The 22,977-nt window shown below is 38.5% G+C and overlaps 1 protein-coding gene across 1 annotated transcript in view; it reads right to left on the bottom strand.

The window, feature by feature from the left end:
• Positions 1-22,977, bottom strand: part of lrpprc (leucine-rich pentatricopeptide repeat containing) — a 46,043-nt gene that overhangs the window by 18,265 nt on the left and 4,801 nt on the right. Inside the window, 14 exon segments of the mRNA XM_043254848.1 lie at positions 6,539-6,746; positions 12,155-12,240; positions 12,906-13,036; positions 13,359-13,472; positions 13,557-13,628; positions 15,007-15,084; positions 15,721-15,827; positions 16,649-16,706; positions 16,798-16,825; positions 18,224-18,293; positions 18,884-18,977; positions 19,054-19,137; positions 19,140-19,174; positions 22,505-22,612. Coding sequence (XP_043110783.1) covers positions 6,539-6,746; positions 12,155-12,240; positions 12,906-13,036; positions 13,359-13,472; positions 13,557-13,628; positions 15,007-15,084; positions 15,721-15,827; positions 16,649-16,706; positions 16,798-16,825; positions 18,224-18,293; positions 18,884-18,977; positions 19,054-19,137; positions 19,140-19,174; positions 22,505-22,612 — 1,273 coding nt within the window.

Below are 22,977 nucleotides of genomic sequence, written 5' to 3' on the forward strand. Positions count from 1 at the left end.
AAATAAACATTTAATGGCCATATGCAACAAAGGTCTTTAGCTTCTTACAACTTCCTGTGGCTCTTGCCTTCCTCTATAGACCCCAGTGCCCTCACCCCCAACCGGGCGGCTTGGCAGAATATGGCAACAAAATTAGATCCGCTCTCTCCCCTCTCTCACATTTTCTTCCCTGTCTTCTTCCCTCTCTCTACCCCTTTCTAACAAAGAGCTCAGTGCCGGGGCTGACAGAGGCCTGACAGAGGAATAAAGCAAAGGAACAGACGAGAAAAACACCACTCCAATCACTCTATTGTGACTGCAGTGGCAGCCATCGAGTGATTGGGTAATTACCACGCCAATCACACAGAGGTCAAAGCAGATAGGGCACCGGCAGGAGGGGTGGGAGTGTAGGGAAAGTGAACCGGTGGGGTTTTAACAGGTGTAATTTCAGTAGTGTTTTCAACCCCCGGAGATTATACAGTCAGAGAAGGGATATGTGCTTTAGAGAGGTGACCTTGGAAGGTGGGTTGAACGGGAGGAGAGGAGGGGGCGCGTGAGGGAGATGGACAAAAAACAGGGCAGTGATTGAGCCGGAACGTGACGCCAGCTCTTAGGCAATCGCACTTAATTGGAATGAAGAGCGACAATATTATTCATCAAGCGGGAGTCAAGAGCCAATTCGAACACACGCTGGATGATTGCGCAATGCACTTGAGCGAGAGTGAGAGAAAATTTGGACAGTGTCTCATTTGATTAAGGCCCATATATAAAAAAAAAAAGCAAAAGCAAAAGGCAGCAAGACTGATAGAGAAATACAGTCAACTCTATAATTTCAAATTTGTTTCGCAATTTTTGTCACAAACTACTGATTGTGAATCACAGGCCTGTTAATTACAGCGTTTCTTATTTAATAAACACAGGCTGCAGAAAATAACACTTAATTTATGAATTACACTGTATGAGAAAAACCAAGTGACATCTGTAAACAAATTATGCTAGAGACTTTCTCAGAACAGTTTTTACATCAAAACCTCGATCTCTTTGAAAAAAAAAAAAAAAAAAAAAAAAAAAAAAAAAAAAAAAAACTTTGTGAAATGTTTTCCTACTAAAGTGTGTTTGATAATGTTTGTCCTTACGGTAAAAATAATACTGATGCAAAGCTGGTGTCTTACTCCGATTATTAATTAACTGCACATTATCTTATGTATTTATCCAATTGATCAAACAAATGTTAAGTAATTCTTGAAATAAATTTTTATGAAAAAAATGAAATTAACCTTTTATTTAATTTAAAATATTAACTAAAAAAAAGGATCTGACTGTAAAACACTTGCTACTCCAAAGAAAATTGTATATATGTATTAAATAAATAGTTACAACTTAAAGAACAGTATCTATTTTTATGAAATTAATTAAATGTAATGGCTGAATTTTCAATAACCAATACATACATGTTCAGAAATCAACTTGTTGCTCAAGAAACATTTCTTATTATCAAATTTGGAAACAGATGAGCCACCAAATATTGTGGCGCAACCCATAATTGCAACAAAGTTTTTACTACAACTTCTGATCTATTTAATGCATCCTTGCTGATTTGACCTAATCTTCAAACGACATGGGTATATTCTCAGATTATAACAAAAGCAACCAGCAATTAAAACAAACCCTAAACTTTTAAAGGGTTGTTTACTGACATAGCCCGATGGCAGCAGAAATTCCTTGAACTTCATGCGTTCAGAACGCTACATGAACACGATGAGACACAGATGTTACGCTTCCCAGCCCCCAAAGCACAAGCAGCACAAAACCAGAGGACTTCTTCACAATTCCCATCAATATGAGATGAGTCGTCCACAGCGGCAATTACCCCACCCCCTCCTTCAAAACCCAACCCCCCTTCTCCACCCTCGCCTAACTAAGCCCCCCAAAAAAGAATTAACCATGTTGAAGGCTTCATAATTTCCCTGGATACAATTTAGCTGTCAGTGGCGCTCAGGCTTACTGCAACATGTTCCTCTTAATGTCACTAACTTTGCATGTCAAGCACTTTCCAGCCAATTAAGTTGAAGGAGAATAAAAAAAAAAAGCGAATGCGAGTGCTTTGCGCGAGGAACCTGAAGGATTAGACAAGAAAGCTAATTTCATCCACCCCTCTTCTGAACCTCCTCTTCTTGTGACACTCTCCCTACATCCCTGACTCCCATCTCTTTTGTTACCGAGATTGGCACCCATGTTATCACCCTTTCCACTTTTAAAAGAGAACGACTGCTTTATTTCTTTTTTTCATTTACATTGAAGTGTGCGCGCGCGCATGTTGGTAGTCGGAGAGGGTTAATGCTCAACGGTTTGGCTAAGAATCTATCAAACACATGCATTAACGATTTTTAAATGTAAACAGTCCCGATGTAAACTTTCCTGAAACTGTCGTTCCTCTCTATATGCGCACGTGACACAGTTTAAAACAGACATCTGACAGACTTCGACATCCCCTCCCTCTTTTTAGAGTTCCTGTCTCTCAAAAAAAGCCCTTCCACAAAAAAGTTCTGGCAATTCCCTTTGTTAGGCTCATTAGAGACTGAGGATACGGATCGGGAGCGGCGGCTGCTGTTGTCGTGGAGACGGCCTGACGGCTGTCAGAGTTAATCCCATAGAGAAGTGTTCATTAAGTCATTACAGCTGACACGCTGACGAGACACTGACACACACCGCTTTGTCCTCTTTAGCGCAACTCAGACCAAAGAGGAGACAGAGACGAGTGGAGAGAGAGACGGATGAGGACAGAACGGAGAGAGGGCTAGAGAAGATAAAAGAGCTGTCTATAGCAGGTGTGCCGTACACATTTTAGGTCGAAGTCCAGACTGGTTTATCCATGTGTGCATGTATAACGAACGTGCATCACAAGTTCTGATTCAGCTTCCTGCTGCTTTGGGTGAACCAAAGGAATTTAACAGTAATATAATTTGGGAATATCTTTTCTAAATGCAAAATATTTGACAGAAGAAAAAAAAAACAACTACCTAAATTGAATACGTTGTCCAACAGAGAATTACTGTATTATTGAATATCTGATGTTTATCTGAGAAAGAGTTCATGTAATTAATACAATTACTGTTAAAAGAAAATTAAAAAGTTCACACTAAAAAACTATTTTTGGTAAATCTGAAATAAAAAAATATATATATAAATATTAGAAAAACACAAAATAAATAAATGCGATTAGAACCTTGCCGTGCCTAACTTAAATAAGTAAACCTTATAAAGGTTTTAAAAAATTAAAACTGAAAAGAAATACTTTTTAACAAGACAAAAAAAAAAAAGTTTTTAATTAACTACATGAATGACTAAAGCACATAAAATTACCAACACTAAAATAAAAACTGACAATAATAATAAAAGCCAATTAAAAATAATAAATAAAAGGCATTTTAACTGCATATTTTTGCTAATTTCACTTTCATCTTGTTTAACCCTGTTTACATCCAGTCTGTAGAATTTAACCACTTCCTGCTTCACAAGCATGAATTTGAATGGAACAAATATAAGAAAAATTTCCTTAAAAATTAAAAGAAGAAAAAAAAAAAAAAAAAAAAAGGAAGAAAAAAAAATGATTTGGACGTTGGCCTTTCAACTTCATCATCATCCATTCTCCTTTTTGCTTTGACTAATATTTTGGTCAGTATATAAAGATTCTTGATACTCCGAGTATCTTTTATTTAAATATTACTACAGTATATCATAGACAAATCAGTCAGGTACTACAGAGTTCCTAGTGGAGGCTGTATCCAAGCAAGCCTAGTTGCTGTGAGCTCTGATACAGCTCTCATCCGCTGGAATGTGTGGCTGCCAGTCACTGTGTGTGCGCGCGTGTGTGTGCGCGAGTGTGTGTGTGCGTGTGTGTGCGAGAGATGTAAACGTTCACAGTTTATCAGAGTTTCTGCTGAGTGTCGCTCTGATCTCTCCGTATCTGCTCCTTAATGAACCTGAGCTAAATTGGAAACCTTATCGCACACAAGGCAGCAATTAAAGCGTGCACCTGCCAGTGTGGTTGTGGCACTCGAGTGACAGAAAAACAAACAGTCTCTGTGGGGCACCCAGGAAGCTTGTATGTGCATGTGTGTGTTGACTCCAGCGCTATCAGTGAAGGTGTATTGCCAACCTCAATATCCCACAGCGGGAAGGGGGAAAGGCACTTACGCAGTGCAACGCATGGCCCAGGCAAATCCAGTAATTAGCACAGGGTGCATAATTAACATGCAAATTAGTTGATCTGCTTAAAAGCCGCTCGTACAAATAGACCTAAACGGATGGGGGGCGGGAAAGAGGGGCCAAACTTGTGGAAGTTAATTCCTTTTCCCACCATGCTGCATTTTGCTATAAGGTAATGACAGATTATATTAAATGAACAGTGGAACGACAAGCTTAGGGAGGAGTGGAGCTCTGCCCTTTACAATCTGACATTATTATTAGTGTTTGTTTTCAGATTATATTCATGTTGCTTCCAAACTTACTACGCATTGGGGTTAAGCACATTTTTTTGGCTGAGATCTTTTTATAGTCAAGGTTTCTTGCAGCTGCCAATACATACACTGGTATGGGTACGCTGCTGTACAAATAGCGTGCAAAATAACCTATAGCAGATCTGTAAGGAAGCTGGGGAGGTGCAAAGTTCAAAGTTACTCTGAAAGGGCACTGTGAAATGCTATAGTGGATGTTAACCAGCCATTAAAATGTAGAGCAGTAAAGCTCATTGGCTGCATATGCGACATGAACCAGTCGGCTTGTGCCAAGTAGTTCGACGCTACAAATATCATGAGTTTGCATTAAGGACCCTTCAGCCTGCACCATCTAGAGTTTCATGACAGAACTTGGCATTTATACTGTACACAATCACTTCCCACCCTCTGTCTGGAATTTTTCCCTCATGGCTTCTGTTTAAATGATCTCTGCATGGGAATTTAATTGCAACACTTTTACTTAAAAATAGTAGCGTAGCACCTTTTCCCTATAACAGACTCTTTGTTAAGTCTGACATGTTTACACAACATTCTGCACTTGAAAATGCTACGCAGACTCGAAGTAAAACAAACCTTCTCGGTAGATTCAAAATCTGCACATAGCTTTATGTTTTGGGTCAGTTTTGACCTTCTATTCTAAAACTATATTTTGGGATATTTTTTTTACTATTTTACGCAGCCCTTGAGTGCTCCGAGCAGTGCTTGCAATCATGCAAAACTGACATGCAAAGTACATATAATGTGTAACGTTTCTGCTGATGTACCCCTTCTGCTTTAAAACAGACTCAAATGCAACAGGAGAGTTAAACCGCAATAATGTTGTTTGGGCAGATAGCCTCGTGGCAGTGCCCCGACATATAGTGCCCTGAGTTTGAGTCATTCAGAAGGTAAAACGTCACATTTTTCCGTGTTCAAAACTAAGTGACACGCTTTGGGTATTCTATACTCTTTGCCTTTATAGATCCCGCCCCTTTTTTCTCTTTCCCCACTTCACTTGCAGTAAACTAAATGTACAATCCAAATGAAAGGCTAAACATTTCAAAATAAATCTTTAAAGACCAGCATTAGGGCTGGGCGATAAATCGATAACGATAATTATCGAGCGATATAAATTTGATGTAAATGTTTATGAAGCAAATGCGTAATGAAAGAGCGCTAGTCATTTGAAGCTTTTAAACGCTCTGATCTAAGTTCAATGAGCGTTGCGGCGTGAGCTACCAGATCAGACGTGACTGCGCTGCGGTACGAAACCTGTTCGCAAGGATAGTTGGCAAAGGAAAACAACTTGCTGACAGGAGACACTGCTCGCAACGATACAGTCAGAAGACTTTTTAATCTACAATCGTCAATTTACCATAGGTTCACTATAGTAACAATAGCTGCACTATGGTACTGAGTAAGAAATGTGGGTATTCGTGTCCAATTTTATTATTTGAATAAATGTAGACACTAAATGTGTTGCAGGAGGAGTAATGGAATATACAGTATTTTTGTGATTAACCTATAGCTTTTAATGCGTTTCTACTAAAAGTACTGAGGTGCTGTATTTGTAATTAATTTGTAAAACTGTAATTATAATGATCTAAGACTAAATGTATGCTACTATGGAAGACTGATAGTTAAAAAAAAACAGCCAGAATAAGAGACGAAAAGATATGTTATGTTATTGACATTATCTGTTTGTGATTTGAAACAATATTACTCATGAGCACACGTAGAACTAAGATTTTTTTTTTACAATTACAGCTGTTAAAGATAAATGACAAGTGTAAAGAACTCAAAAACAGTTTGTCATGTTCTGACTATAGTTTAAAGCCACAATTAACTGTCTGGTTTTTACATTTACAATGAAGCAAAGATCTGCCTTGAACTTGAAAGAAATAATAAACTGACATTTATTGTGATAATTACTGATATCGTCTGATATCGCACAGACCTAACCAACACTGTTAAAACTAAAATGTCAGGCATTCTGTTTTAATGCTGGGATCCTTCAGAGGGGTGTGCAGAACTGTAGGTGCTACAAAGTTTTATCAACTCACCTCTCCAGATAGCAACTGATGAGGGGTGAGCAGAGGACACTGGATGGTTTGGCCAGGCCCAAAGAGAAGATTGTCTCCTGGAGGCGTCGAATAGTGTTGGCATCTCCTTTCAATGCAGCCTTGTTTATCGTTTGGCCGAGCAAACTGATCGTGTTCTCCCTTAACTGCACATTCTTCTCCTTCATCTCCTTCAGCATGTCTATCGCGTCTGTATGACATAACCAGAGATTGAGGGGGAACAAAAAGTTAAAGATATATTAGCCAAAATATCAGCAATGGCCTAGCTGTGGTCATGCATTTATCCAGTTATCAACAAATGACTCGCTACTTTGAATTGACAGTCTTGAATCAACTCGATTATTTTTAATTTTTTTTACTTTCTGTAGTGGGTTGACAATTATAAAACAATGAAATTGTATAAATCAGTGCTTGGATCCTCTACGTGCAACTAGTTATAAGGTATGGAACAATTGTATATATTGGTTACTTGGCACTCGACGTGCAGTTTCATAAATCGCAAGTGCGTACAAAGGTTTAACCGTCTCGTTGACTGTTCCACAGACTTGTGGAGATTATTTGTATATCTGTGCGCTTAGCCGTCCCCTGATGGGCCGGCGCCAGACGAGAGAGTGCGAGAGAGAGAGCGAGAGAGGGGAAGAGGTGATAAAGGCCCCCTTAGATAATTTCATGTGGGGAAAACAAACCGCTATTAAAACAACATTTTACACCCAGCGGGGATGCAAATGCTGCCGTATAATGCCAATTCGCCGCTAATTACTACTTGCATTTCTAAACGAGACTACAATTACGGAGGCCCCCACAATAGTAGGCTTTTTTTTTCACGGTTCCCTGCGAAAGCATGCCGGGAAATTATAGGTGTGCGGCGAGTGCCCGGCGTGAACTCGGCGGGCTCTGGTCGTGGATACGCCGCAGATTTGCTACCGTAATGGAGGCTTTTTACTGGGCGATGCTCCCATCTGGCAGAGGGGAGAGGGTCCACCTCCACAGCTGCTCTGTCACCAAGCCAGATAATTAAGATGTGTTTACGCGCTGTTTAGAGGCTAGCTAATGGGCTGATACCGATAGGGCCTGTTTGCACTGGCGATACTAATCATCTAGAACCGAGAGAGAGCGACACAGAGAGAGAATGAGGATACCATCATCACAGCTGTGTGCATGTGGGAGTCAGCGCTGGCCACAGGCAGTCAGGCAAACTCCCAAATTCCCATGACTCACAGCAGTACTGCTGTTCATCTCCATTTCTTCATAATGCTTGGATAAAGATCAAGATAAAGTGCTAGTTTTCATGGCATTAGCGAATTGCCAAAATTGGTATTTCTTGAACACTTGCCATCGATTAATAAAGAGTCCCACCTAAAACTTTATTGGTTGAGCAATTGTTATTAAACTTGCATAGCAAAAGTTTTGGCAACACAAGGATATATGATTTGCATCACAGTTTAATATTAACGTTACGTTTTTGTTAGTGTAAATTAGTATACATAAATGTGTCAACATAGTTTAGAACTAAATGAAGTAAATGTGGGCACACAAATGCCATATGAAGTGAAAAGCAGTTAATTAAAATAAATTAATAAATTGAATACAATTATTGTAGCATTTTTTATTTTATTTTAAATATTTTAAAAATGTAAAACTGTAATATGCACTTTTAAAAAGGTGGAATAATGTCTATTCCACTAGCATCACCAAACAGTAGCCATTATATTACATTGTAATTTATTAAAATTTCTTGAACACCATTTTTTAGATGTTTTTTTTCCTTCATCAAAAATGGAATACACTGTGACAGTAAAGCCATTTATAATAAAACAAGAGATTACCGTTTAAAAAAAAATTCATAATAATCATCCTATTAATCAATCATTGCACAACATTAAGCAGCACAATTGTTTTCAACGCTGCTAATAAGAAGAAATGTTTCTTAAGCACCAATCATATTAATGATTTCTGAAAGGTCCTGTGACACTGCAGACTGGAGTAATGTCTGCTGAAACTTCAGCTTTGAATTACAGGAATAACTTATTTTAGAAATATTTATTTTAAATTGTAATATTTCACACTATTGCTGTATTTTTAATCTATTAAATGCAGCCTTGCCAGCAAATCCAATGAACCCGCAGAGACTGTACAGACGGAAATCAACCTACAAACGCCCACTTACGGTTGCATCTTAAACGATGAAATTAAGTTGAGAAAAATCCCTCACCTTTACCCAACGAGTATTCCTACAGTGTTTTGACAATATCTACGACCTCAAGTATGGAGAGTAACGGCATGCATATGGAAATATACAATGCAGGCCCGACCTACAGCACCACAGTTCACTTCAGTCTCCACACACACTCGCACATACACTCAAACAGAGACAGCCAGCTTGTTTTAGCCCACAAATTCCAATCTGTCACTTCATCACCCTGCAATTTTTGTCCTGTTGTTATGCAAATCCAGCTCAGCGCTCCGTACTGTCAGGAAAAGTGATGAGCCAAAAGGAACAGTGAAGCGGGGAACAGGAGGTTCAGCAGGGTCATGCTGAGTTTTTAAGAGGCTGCTTTTGTATGATAAAGCTCTGTTCACTTATCTACTCAGTCATGCTGTTATTCGGGCACAGATCTCATCCTTTACTGCTTTTTTAATTTTTGAGGATTGTTTTATCAAGATCCCAGCAGTCAGCCCATTTAAATAGAGGCTTGTCATTTAAGAAGCGCTCTTGTCTAAAAAGTGCCACATGTTATGTGTTAACAGCTGGATATGAATTGAAGCAATGGAGGTTAAGTGGATCGCCGGAGGGCGTCGTGACAGCGATACCCACGAGGGGATTAGAACTAACAACCTCTTGATTCTTGGGCCGTCGCTCTAGGCACTCAACCATGCACTTTTCTTACAGCCCAGGGCTTTGCAAGCATTGTTGTACAGAGCACACTGATGTAGTACAACATTTCAGCCATATAAAATGAGGCTATGTGATAAAGCTGGATGAAAGTCAAATGGACACAATTGCTTTAATGTGCATTTAAGTGTTCTACTCAAATACCTGCATATAAAAAATATGCTTGCTTGGATCTCCTACTCTTTTCCTTTACCTTCAAATTAGAATTACCTAGACAGAGCCATAAACACAGAGGATAAAGTTTTTTTAATTCTGCTTTGTTACATTCTTCAGAGAGAAATAGAATATTGAATGAGGAAAATAGGACGTTTCTTGTTTTGTTTTTTTACTGCAAATTGATTGGATGAAGAGAAGTATGCATTTCATTCAGAAAATACTGAATCAAAACTAGCTTTAAAGTGTTAGCTCACCCAACATTAGGTCATGTTTTACTTGCCCTCAAAGCACCCTACTGTAGTTGCATATGACTTTCTTCTTTCAGACAAATCCAATTGGAGTTTTTCAATTAGAGTCAAAAAATGTCTTGCTCTATAAAGCGTTAACATGGCAGTAGGCCAGTAAGTACTCAAAGCGTATTTATCTATAATAAAATGTGTCTCACATGGCTCTAGGGGGGTGAATCAGTCCTCCTGTAGAGAACCGATGTTCTTTTGTAAGAAATATTTAACAAAGATAAAGACTTTTCTCTCACTTCCACATGTGCAAGAATTTCCGCGTGGATGATGTAGCATGTATGCCGTCAAACAAGCACCTTTGAGATGTGTTAGTCTCGAAGGTTTGTTTACAGGTGCAAAGCAAGCAAAGTTTCCTTCCTTTAGCAAAAGAAAACCAATCTGCTCTTGGCTTATATCAAAAATAAGCCATATTTTTGTTACAAATCCTTTTCTTTACAAATTCTTTTGTGCTTCTAATTCATGACCAGGGTTTGTTTTGCTTTCTCCCCTCTGCGCTAATTTATGTTTACGTGATAGAAAAGAAGTGAGAAGTAGTGAGAGAAAAGCGTTTATAACATTTTAAATATGGATATATTTCTTTCAAAAAAAAACACATGGATTCGCTACAAGAAGCCTTCATTCACCTACTGGAGCTGTGTGAGGCACATTGTGTTACATGCACTTTATTTAACTACATTCAGACTCTGAAGGAAAAAAAAAAAAACACCCACCTGCCATTCTAACACTTGGAAGAGCCAGTGCAGTTTTGAACAATTTCAAATAGATTTGCCTAATAAAAGAAAGTCATATACACCATGTTTTGAAGGTGAGTAAAACCAATTTAATTTAATTTTAAATATCACAGCTCAATTTATAAGTGCACAAGCAAGTCATAAGGTGTGTAAACTTCTGCACAACACTAGGACTTCCTGATGAGCATGTCCTGAGGTTATGGATGAGTAAGCAAGACAAACTTCTGAGTCCCAAATGAAGCCCCTCAGACCACTCTCTGGTCATACAGAGCATGGTTCACACATCGCTGGACCACAAACAGCAACCGAGCTGAGCTTCAGCCGTGTAAGAAAGCTCTGTGACGGCAGACAGCTCAAATTCTTCTCTTCTGACAGAACCACTAATCACACCCAATCAGCTGCTGGTGGTAAATGGGCCCGAATGGACGGCTAGCAGCGAAGCATCCCGGCCCACTGTCTGATACCACACACACTGAGGTAAACAAATATCACACAGCCCATTAGTCCTCCAGCTCATTCCACGGCCTTCTGCCAGCCTGTGAACCGGCAACTGCGTTTTACGAACTCCGTAACAAATGGAAACAAGAGGGGGAAAAAAAAAGGGACAAGAGGCAAGGAAAGGGTTTCAAACAAAAACAAGGCCATTAAAAGCCAGGCCAGGCGGTGCACTAAGGTGCCACGAGTCATGATCTTCAAGCGGATCAGGTTGTGGCGGTGATGCGGGCATGCCGGGGCACTGAGGTGTGTTAATGTGAATGACAAGCTCCAAGCGCACACCGGCGGGCTAATGGCCACCGGCTCGCTCTGATGGACACACATATACATACACACACACTTCCCTCATCACAGACTTTCGCCTGAATTCACATGCAAATGTGCGTGTGTGTGTGAAATACTCAAGCACTTTCCCCGACATGATATGCCATTAGTATCAGGACGGATTTCGGTAATTCTGTTAAAGTGCAGCCGGTCCTGTAATTTTCCCTCGCTCGGTGACAGGATGAGTCCGAGCGCGAGGGAGGGGGCAGCCAAAGAGTGACACGCATCGTGAAAAGAGAGACGGAGCGTGTATTTTCACCATCACTGTGTGCACAAAGCAAAGAGGAAACACTTTTATTGTAATTGCGTCTTACATGAGCATGGAGAAATCCACCGTGGAATTCAGATAATGGCTGATTAATGTCCCCATGCGGATAGACAGGCGTCTCGGACCTCACTCTCACAAGTAGACAGGCTCTCTCGGCAGTTCACGCCGAACGCCGCCTTTAAGAAACTAATTAAGCAAGTGGCAAGCTTTTGATAGCGCTGTGATAAGTAATACAAAATGCTCATTGGTACCTTGACATCCTAAGTGGTTTAAAAAGTGAGGCAAGGCACACCTAATGTGACCGTCTGCGTTATTTGTGACAAACTAAAACTAAATTATTTCATTAATCCGGGATGGTGAAAATAAAAGGGCGTCTGTAATTATTTCAACAGGGTCTGATGCTTTCACTCGGGCACAGACGCGACCACTAACCTTCCAGCTTGCCGTGCTTGGATAGCACTTGGACCAAGGCCACATACTTGTAAGCATCCAGCGCGACCTCAGAGTCCCTGCGAGCCCTGAAACGCCAAAGAAGAGTAAACAGGTTGACAAATTAATTTTAAAGTCACATTCTTCGCGAATGTTTCGAATTCAAAGGGACACTTCACTTGAGAATTTAACATTATTTGCTTTTCATTCATTTATATTAAAAATATTCAAGCTACTTTAAAGTAAATAAGCACCAAAAAAAAGTTATTCAAATTACTTGGATTGTAATTGTCTAACCGAAAGCAAAAAAAATATATATATATTTGTGGTCCACTTTAAACATTCTACTAACTGTAAGTAACTTTGTAACTACACGTCAACTAACTCTCATTAATTTGCAATTACATGTTTACTAACTCTTGCACCTGTTAGTGCAGGTTTATGTTGAGGACCCAACAAAATAAAGTGCTAAAAGATATTAAGCAGACAGTGTAATGGTACTCTAATGACTGCTAATTACTGAAATAAAGCGGTACCAAAAAACGTAAAGTTATTATTCAATGATCATTTTGTCATTTACTTTGCTTGTTAATGAGTACTCATGAGAGAAGTATAAATATAAAAAAAATATTCTATGAAGCCAGATATGACTTTGATAATTCAGTACTGAAAACTCGTCTAAATTATTAGTTCAGTACAGTATTGACTGACTCAGTTAATAAAGGATTAATAATAATGTTCAAGTCTAACTTACAATTCCATCTTTAGCTTGAGGGCTTCTTCAGCATTGTCATGACGGCAGCACAGGTTGATGAGCATGGCATATGAGGCAGGAGTCATATCCGCTTCATACTGAGTTTTAAGCTCCAGAGCTTCCTCCAGTTTCTAGTTTTCCAGTATAAAGATAGAGTTATGCAAAAAACATCAAACTTGTATACAAATACTGACCAATATTCATTTTATTGTCTAATGTTGAACCAAGTTAGTTTCTGTGAATGCTTGGTACTTCATTAGCCACTATAGGTCAAAAATTAGCAGAATAAAAGGTTTTGTACACCTAAAAAAACTGGAGATTGAAGTCGTACGCATTCAAGATGATGCCCAAACGCAATCAAATCAGCTGACCACTATAAATGTCTATAAAAATAGCAATCAGTGTGCAGTAAACTAAATATTTATGGTTATTCATGAGAAAAATAGACCTCACCTCCTCGAAACACAGGGCAGAGATGACTTTTTTGAGGGTGGAACTGACTGGTATGCCCTCAGCTTTCTGCTCTGCCAGGGTCTTCTCCAGTAATGAAAGTTTCCCCTCAAAACCCTAACAAAAACAAAAAAGTTTACCCGGATGACACAGCTCAGATCACAGATTCGATCTGGTTTTGGTGAAAAAACATATACATACAAATACTTTGTGCTGTGTTGCATTAGTATCCAACCCAGCATCCAAATTTTTCTCCGTAAGAGCAGAGACATCCTGAAAGAAAAAAAAAAAACTGTAGTTAATACATAAAATGATCAAAATCTCAGTTGTTGAATCAGTTGTTACTTTGAAATAAAGTATGCTGTTGCTTCAAGCATTAGTATAATCTGGAACTCATCCGATACTGAATTTCGGCAATACCGGCAGCTAGTTTGGACCACACTTGCCGATAACTGATTTATTAACCGACAGTTTTTAAAATAGTTTTTAAAAACAAACAAACAAAAAAAGAAATATACAAAAACATAACACTCATGCAAAATGGTATTAAAATAGTATTGAAAACAACAATCCTGATCATGTATTTGTCATCAAATTAAGGAATAAAACATCCTTAAATTATTATTACAGAGGGGATTTACTTTTAAAATTAAAACATGGAAGAAATGTTATTTGATAATTTGATAAAAGTTGTTGGGCGTTTTTTTTTGTAATGTTTTAATAATTTTAGTAGCCTTGCAGCCTGGTAGTAGCACTACTGCAAGTTAAACTAAACTTGTATTTTGGCCAGCGGCTGTGAATAGCTTTACAGCTAGTTTTACTCAAATAAAACAGTAAAAGGCTAGTTCTGGAGTTTATGTTTATGTTTAGTGAGCTGACAGGAGCTGAATCACTGTGAGCAGCACGCTACGTACGTGTGTAGAACACAAAACCATTCACTCATTCATACGGTTAAGATCGTGTAATGAGTTAATGCTTATCTTGCTTCATTAAACACGGTGGATGGTGGGGGGCAGAAACTTCTTTGCCAGATGTGCAAGTGTTTTAAATCCGGTTTAATTTTTTGCCACCGCTGCAGAGGCATGTCACTTTTTTCAATGACAGGCTCTGACAAACAGCACTCAAGCTCAGGTCAAATTTACGGTAACAATCATGACATTAAACACTGCGCTCTTTCCAGACAGCTTGTGCTCTCCGTGCAGCATGCATTATCACATTTCAAAACAAATGCATGCGTTTTCAGTTATTTTCGCCTTTAGAGGCTCCTCTTGCCATAGATATGTTAATCTATGCAATAAGAGAACCTTTAAAGCCATTCCAGCAGCAGATGCAACACGGAAAAAACTATCGGTGTACATTTTTGCCGATAACCAATAGTTCCAGGAATCAACTTTCGGGCTGATTAATGACCGATACATCTGTCGAGCTCTAGTATAAACATCTTTCAAATAAATTATGTAAATTATGATGATCCTAATTACGGTTTCAAGGAAATATTCAACAATTATGATCATTATTAAGGTCATAATCACGCATCGCTACATCTAATGCTAAACTTTGATATAATTCATGGCTGAAGTGGTGTCAGAAGCAAATCTCCAAGTATAGAAAATTCTACTCATCTTTGCAAACCACACTATATATGAAATACCTTCAAAAGGCCTGGAACTTTGTAGGACTCCAGTAGGTTCTTGATCCTCTAAAGATGTTCAAGTGAGATGATGATATTCTGAAAGAAGAGAAAACCACTGATCTAACAAAGTAGCAAATGATATTTAGCTTTGCTTCAGTGCTTCTGTATGTATGCTATTCTTCATACTAATGATTTTTGAATAACGTTACATTTTGTAGCAAATAAAACGGCAAATGCAGAATTAAATTTATTCTTTGTGTTAAGTAGCTTTTATTTTGTAAAAGCATACAGCTATTTGATTAAAAAAATATATACAATAAAACAGTATTGTCGTGAAATATTATTAATTTCAATTAAGAGCTTTCTAATTTAATATTTTATAATGTGTTGAAAAAAAAAAAAAAAAAGTTTTTAGCAGCCAATACTACAACCTTTACATCATATGATCCTTCAAAAATCTTTCTAAAAAATGCATGTTTTTCTCAAAAATATATCTTGATTTAAAAAGCACAGGATTTTTGTAAAATAGAAATCTTTTATTACAGAAGTTCTTACTGTTGTATACATTTATTGCATACTGTACTTGCTTAACTTATTGATCCCAAATTTTGAACGACACATTTGTGTACACATTTTTATCTGATCATAAGACGATGTGAACGTCTATACAGATTCAATTTAACAAGCATATCGAATGGTTCACGACACCATGCTTGAATGTATCCAACATACCATGTTTTTAAGCAGGCCGAAGTACTCTCTAATCTCCTCTTCTTTGGACCGCACCTCTGTCTCAGTCATGGAATTAATCAGGCTGTAAAGGAAGTAGGCCACATTTTCTGCAAAAAAAGGAGAGAACCACCAATTCGACGCGTTCTGCTTTTTATAAATACATTACCAGAGTCATATAAAGTCAAAAAGGGAGCTTCTGCAGGACCAGAAAAACAAAAATCCTGCAATCCAGCAAATAAGCTCTTAAACCGCGCGCGTGTGTGTGTTATGCTGACACAAGCAGCTCTGCTGCGGTCTTGACTGAAGTCTGTTTTAACAAGTGGCTGGCAGCTGACAGCCTCACGCACACATTTGTGTTGTGCACGGTGATGGGATGAGACAGAGAGACCGTCTCCATCGCTCCCACCTGCTCGGACACTCGAGCAGAGGCCAGCTCTAGTGCAGCGAGACGACAAACACTCACAGAAGCTCTGTTAACTCAGCGCAGAGTCAGCAAGCAGACAGCACTCACTATTCAGACTGCATCAGACACACACACAATTAATGCAAAGTACGACTGTCAGGATACACTCCATCACTGCCAGACACACAATACAGTCAGAAAAACTAGTTTAGAGAACATGTATGCATTGAGATATACTAGTGCAATGTCTCCCAACCAGCCCAAGAGATGACATTATACTCGATATCAGCTAAGATTGTGATGGATATTATGTCAATTAAAACAGGGAATATATATATATAAAAAAAAGCATAATAATAAAGCAGCATAAAAAAAAAGTTCAGCAAGCTATGCTACAATTTATTAAAACCCATTTTTAACAACATTTTACAACATTAAATGAAAGACTGAAACATTATTAAAAAAGAAAGTTAAACACATAAAAGTGAACAGGCAAATACCAAATGCTAGTGTTAAACAACATACCTGAATTTTTATGGTCAGCATTACTGAACCGAGGGTCTTTAAAGAGAAGTTCTGTAATCTGTAACAGCAGATGAAGAGGTCACTTTCACAAAGTTCTTCTCATTTGTTTTTCCACCAGATTTCTTAAAATCACTTTGTTTCAGGCTTACCTTCGTCATACACTCCACATCCTCAAACCTGTAGGGGGCAGTAAAGGATCAGAGATAACTCTCACACAAACACGGACAAAAACAATTCTAGTTCAACTTTCAAACAAAATGCTTTGGCTGATCATCTGTCAGACAGTGATACATATACGGTGTGAGTGGCCTTCATTTGACCAGTCAGAACACACAGGAGGGTCATCAGAGTGAATCTCCATGATTTCCCAGTCACCCAGGAAAACTGTATAATGAGTATATTATTATAATACTTATATTACATTGTAACAAAGTATATTATGGTCACCATGTCAAATTTAAATGCGAATTGAAATTACTCCTGTAATGATGACGGCTGAATTTTTAGCATCATGACTCTCTTCAGTGTCACATTATCTTTCAGAAATCATTAGAATATGCTGATTTAATGAATGAGAAACATTTCTTATTATCATAAGAAAGTGGAATACATTCTACACGATTCTTTGATAAAACAACAACATTTATTTTAAATATAAATATTACATTATAATACATTTATAGTATAGCTTTAACAAAAAAAGAGCCTAGAGCCTCAGCGGTTTCACACACACACACACACACACACACACACACACACACACACACACACACACACACACACACACACACACACACAGCCCAACAACACGTAGAGAAATCAAGATGCAGCAGTATTAGGGAGTGTTGACGGCGGACAGCAGGGAGACAAGGAAGAAGAAAAAAAGATTCAACATTGTTTAATGATTAAATTATCTCCTGACCTTGATTATTACAAGAGCAGGTCGCTAAGGAGACAGGGCCCCGACAACCCCCTCTACCCTTCTGACAACCCCAATTACAAACCTGACATCCATCGCTGCCGGCAACCTCCCTCTCCACTTTCACATCTAAATGCTTTGCTAAATACAGAGGACAGCAGCATCTGCTGCCCTACGGCCTATGTGCTTAAAAACAGAGCTGGTCCTTAACTATTGTGCATGATGGGATTGATTTTAGATTCAAGCTGAGTGAGTGCGCTAAGTGATACCATAAGAAAATGATGTGATAAATTAAATACCATGACAGGTTTATGAGTATGTGTGAGGGATGAGGTGATCATCTGGGGAGGAATTAGGCGAAAATAAACAGTGACAGCCATGCTGATGTGAGCCTTTGCATCTCACCATTAGCGGCAGTCGGGATAGTTAGTAGTCTTTCAGCATCGGACAGAGAGGTGTCAGAAGCGAAGCAACAAAGAGGACAAACTCTTATTTGCATTCCTCCCATGCTGTAATTGGGCTAGAGATGACTGCGTCCATATGCATGAGGTGACGAGTGAGTGGCTGTCTAGCCAAAAGGCAGAATATTCTACAAGCTAACACACACACACACACACACACACACACACACACACACAGTTTGTTTCATTACTTACCTTCTGAATGCAGAGATCAGGGTGCCTCTGAATACACTGAGGTCAATGTATGGAACAGCAGATGAAGACACTGCAAGAGTGTGAATGTGATAAATGTCATGAGATCAAAGACATTTCAAACATTTAACTAAAGCAAATTTTCTTAGTGAGCTACATGTTGACTTATGGCTTTAGAGCTTTTGGCAAACTTTCCAGGTTTTTTTTTTTATATTCTAGTACTAAAACGTCTTTTGAATTCAAAATAAACCAATAAACAAAAGAAAAGAGACAGCAGGGGGCACAACTGTGAAGGTGAAAAGGTACCATCCATAATTCAACAGCATCTGTCCCAATTCACCTTGGTCCGATAAGGAGCTCCACTCCATTGCTTCATTTCACACACAGACATATACACACACTCACAGTATATATGCACATAGTTTTTCACTCTCTAATCACTTAAATGGCCAAATGGGCATGTAGCTGATTGGTAGAGAGCATGTTTGAGCGTCTATGTATGTGAAGTCCTGATGGACAGCAATTAGTCTCCAAGTGATGAGAACTATCATGGAAAGTACATCTAAAAAAAAGAAATCTCTCCATAGAGAACGTGTTATACACACAGGCAGAGAGTGGTTGACAAAGGAAAAGAGGTACATTTTCATGAAAGCTAATGCTTACTCAGAGAGAACAGCTCTGCGAGGTTTCCACGTGAGGTTTCCGTTCGTATTTCTGCCATAGTCAAAATATTGGGATCCACGTCAATACCGGCATTCTGCAATTATCAAGTTAAAGAGTGTTTCAGACGGTCACATAAACCAACAAGCCACGCGTATATCCAGTACAATTACCTTCAGAGAGGTGCGGGCACTGTCCGCTGATGGGAAAGACGGCAGGATGTAGATGCTAAAAGTATCAACGTCTGACGAAGAAGACCCAATTCTTGCATGGCTCTCAGAACTTGCAGAACACCTGAAGGAAAAAAAGTGATTTATTTAAATGTGTGCAACTTAATATCATTTATGACATACAAACGCTATGACTGCACCAAATTTCAAAGAAGTCTATAGAGCAAAACAGGGCCCTCAAGGTCGGACGTAATACATGTGATAAGCAAAAGTACAACAAGGGGAAACCTGCTTTTTACCTGTAAAGAGTCTCTTTTTTTCCCTTGAATTTACACAATTAATGTTGGTCATGCATTATAGGATGGAAAATACAGATACCAATTTTTTTTTTTTTTTTTTTTTTTTTTTAAATTCACATCCCACTATGATGCCTGTTCATTCAGTTCATGCAAGCAATGACTCAGCATTACATATCTGAACCATGAATTTAAAGCAAAAAAAAAATTATTAATAAATTATTAAATTATTAAAAAAAAAAAAAAAAAAAGCAAAACATTTCATAAGAACTAAGACTACTGCTACACACATAGCCGGCAACATAATTTAAAGCCCAAGGCCATTTACAAATCACTGAACCCGGTCTTAAATTGAAAGCATTAATAAAGAAATGAAATAAAATACTTGTATAATTAGTATTATCACATCAGTCTTCCAGTGGCATGGCCTGGAGGAACACCTCCTTCAGGCAGAGGATTCAGGCCTTTACCCGGCTCTCCAGCAGAGCCCTTCACTCCTGCCTAAAGCACCACATGCATATGGAACAGTCTCTCGACCTCGGGCAAACGGTTGTGTGTGTGGGAACACGTGAAATAGCGATTTGTGTTCTGTTTACTCTTCACCTTGGTCCTTAGCACTCTGTATCGCAATGCTCAGGGACACCTACACACCTGAATAAAGATAAGAGCAGCTTTTATCTGCCATTAAAACCTGCATCTGGCACCAGGAGCGGTCGGCAACCGGTGTGTGAGAGCATTAGCCAGGTAAAGCACCTGGAGGCTCCATCCATCCATCCATCCATCCACCCCATCTCTCCATTTCATTCTCATCCGTGCAGCTTTCTCCATTCATCCTTTCTTGCAACTCAGTAGCTCTTTGCTTTCAAGCAAACATAAACAGTCATCCAGACACTCTCTTCTCAATGGAGCCTGAGAGCCGTCTGTCTATTCATTCTTTTATTTTTATGAGAGAAGCACACCTGTTTTGCTGTTAAATAATCCATTGATCCATTTGTCAGCCATAAAAGTTGGCCCAGACATCACTGGCTGATAGGTAGCATGTGAATGGGGATAGAAAATGGATATCCAGTCACATCACCAGCCGATTCAAAACTTCACAATTCAGAAAGTGTGTGAGAGGGCTTTTATGGAACAAATCCGGTTCAATGAATTCTCGAGCGACCTCCAAGTTTCTGTTTGCTACATCACCGACTTTGATGATTGAACTGTAAGTGCGGGAAGTCACCAAGACTGCGGTGTCTCTTACTAGAGGAGCACTAAAGGGAAGGGGGCAGAGTTTAAACTGTTAACAGTAGTTGTATTTTAAACCAAAATGGATTTAAAAATTTAAAAAAGCCAAAAGGTTTATCTTGCTACAAGCAAAACTTAAAGTGTGCTTACATCTGTTGAAAGAGGAAAGCACATGTACATCAAGTAAAAAAAAAAAATTCAGCAAAGAAATTCAATTTTAAATTGGTCAAAAGTCACAATAAGGACATATATATTGCTTAAGATTTCTATTGCAAAAAAAATAAAAATATTCCTATTCTACAAAGAATCCTCCAAAATGTATTATGGTTTCCACAAAATATTTAGTAGTACAATTAAGTAGTACTTAGAACATTCACAATTACAAGAACTATTTGTTAAGCAACAAATATATTAGAATGATTTCTGAATGACCATGTGACTGGAGTAAAGCTCACAAAAATAAATAAAACAAACGGTTATTAAAAACAGTAACATTAGATTTTACTGTATTTGATCAAATCACCATCAAGATGAAAATGTACTTATTGCAGTGTCGTTAAATATATTAAGGTGTAAGAATAAAAATCTAAATAAAGTCAAAATAAAAACTAGAAAAGGCTAAATCAAGTCAACCAATTCCATAAGTCTAAATTAACTTAAGACACTAATTCAGAAGACAAAAAGGAGACTTAAGTTTGGGGAAAAAAAAAAAAAAAAATTGTAAAAGTGTTATTTTTACTATATTTCCTAAGACAGAATGTTTACATTACATGGCACAGCCATTTCAGATTGAGTCTTCCTGTTTTAATGCAATTCAGAATGAAAAATGTGTAAGCTCCAGAAACAAGATATGAAGAAACAGAGAAGACCTAAGCGGCGAGATCACTTGCCACCTCCAGTCTTTGAGATGCTTCCCTTCAGAATGATATTAAAGTTGATGGAAGCCCTAAAGTGGCTTTCAGCAATTACTGAGATTTGAAAGAACCCAGCATCCAATGCAAGCGGACGACAAAAAGTGGATTTTCGAAATGTGACTAGCGCAAAGAGTGTTCAAGATGCAGATGTAAAAGCCTGTTGTGTGCTATGCGAGGAACTAAGGCATTCTTCTCGCACCATGTCACAAGCAATGAGCTGCACCGCTTCTTGAATCTGACAAGCACCGCCGCTCGCGCGGCTGCGAGACAAAGCTAGCATATGCTTTTTCAAACTCGCCTGCCCAAATCCACACCTCATCAAAATGCAAACTTTTCCCCCTCTCCGCACTCGTGAACGGGTGGACGGAAAACCGGTGGGTGGAAAGGGGGATGGGCGTCTGCCCGCTGGTGACACCTGTGGACAGAATGTGACATGGCGCTAAATATTTCATGGCCGTGCACAGCGGCGCACGTAATTGAAAGTGAATTCCCTCAGAGCGCTCGCATTTACATGAGACCCAGTCACTACAAATTCTGTCATGTAACCTTCACGTAGTGCAGACTTCAACACTGGGCAAACAAAAAAAGGGAGGAAAAAAAACGCACAGGAACAGAAAGGTGAGAGTGATCCTGCATGTTTCATGAAGGTAACTGGTTAAAAATGAAATGTTTTTGTACTCGCTGCTGCAGTTTCAGCAGGATTTATCTGGACATGCTCTTTTGTCAGAACATTTATTTGGAAGTCTGGAACACAGAAACTGAAAGAATTATGGAGGGGAAAAAAATGATATTCATCAACGAGAGAGTGTCAAAGAGAGTAATTTTTCCTATTCCACGGCTTTATAAATATATAAATAACTTATTCTAACTTTTTACAATCTGAATATTCCAACTGGACAATTCCAAATCCTGGAACTTTCTTATTTGTAGGAAATATAGTATATTATGAAAGCAAGTGTTTGCAATATGCACGACAATGACACAGAAGTGTTTAAGAATAAGGTCAGGACTCACCGGGAATGTTTTTCTCTTTCTGGTAATGAGTGAAGATGGGCCAGAAGTAGTGAGGTCTGAGAGGCAATCCCTCCTCCTTCATCCTTCTCATGAGCTCAACAGCCATACCTTAAAACCATTAAACATATTTCACAAATCCAGCTGTGAGATTATCAGATAAATTAAAAAAAAAAAAGAAGAAAAAAAGAAAAGTAGTAGTAGTAAAACTGGGGCCCAGAAATGTTTAACACAGGATGATTTAATCCTGTTAAAATAAAGCTCCTGAGTATTAATGTTTCAAAATTTCAGACGCCTTATCTCTCTTATTAGGTTAGTATCTTTGAATTATGCATTCATATTGTAATAACAGCACATCAATGGCTATTGTAAATAACAAAAGAAACAAAATGGACGCGAATACGCTTGAATTAAAATCCTGGGATTTGAAAAGACAATAAATAAGGATTAAGTATAATGTTTAGAATAAATGTTTT

Source organism: Puntigrus tetrazona, chromosome 13, assembly GCF_018831695.1.
Source record: "Puntigrus tetrazona isolate hp1 chromosome 13, ASM1883169v1, whole genome shotgun sequence".
In the NCBI taxonomy this organism is placed as follows: Eukaryota; Metazoa; Chordata; class Actinopteri; order Cypriniformes; family Cyprinidae; genus Puntigrus; species Puntigrus tetrazona.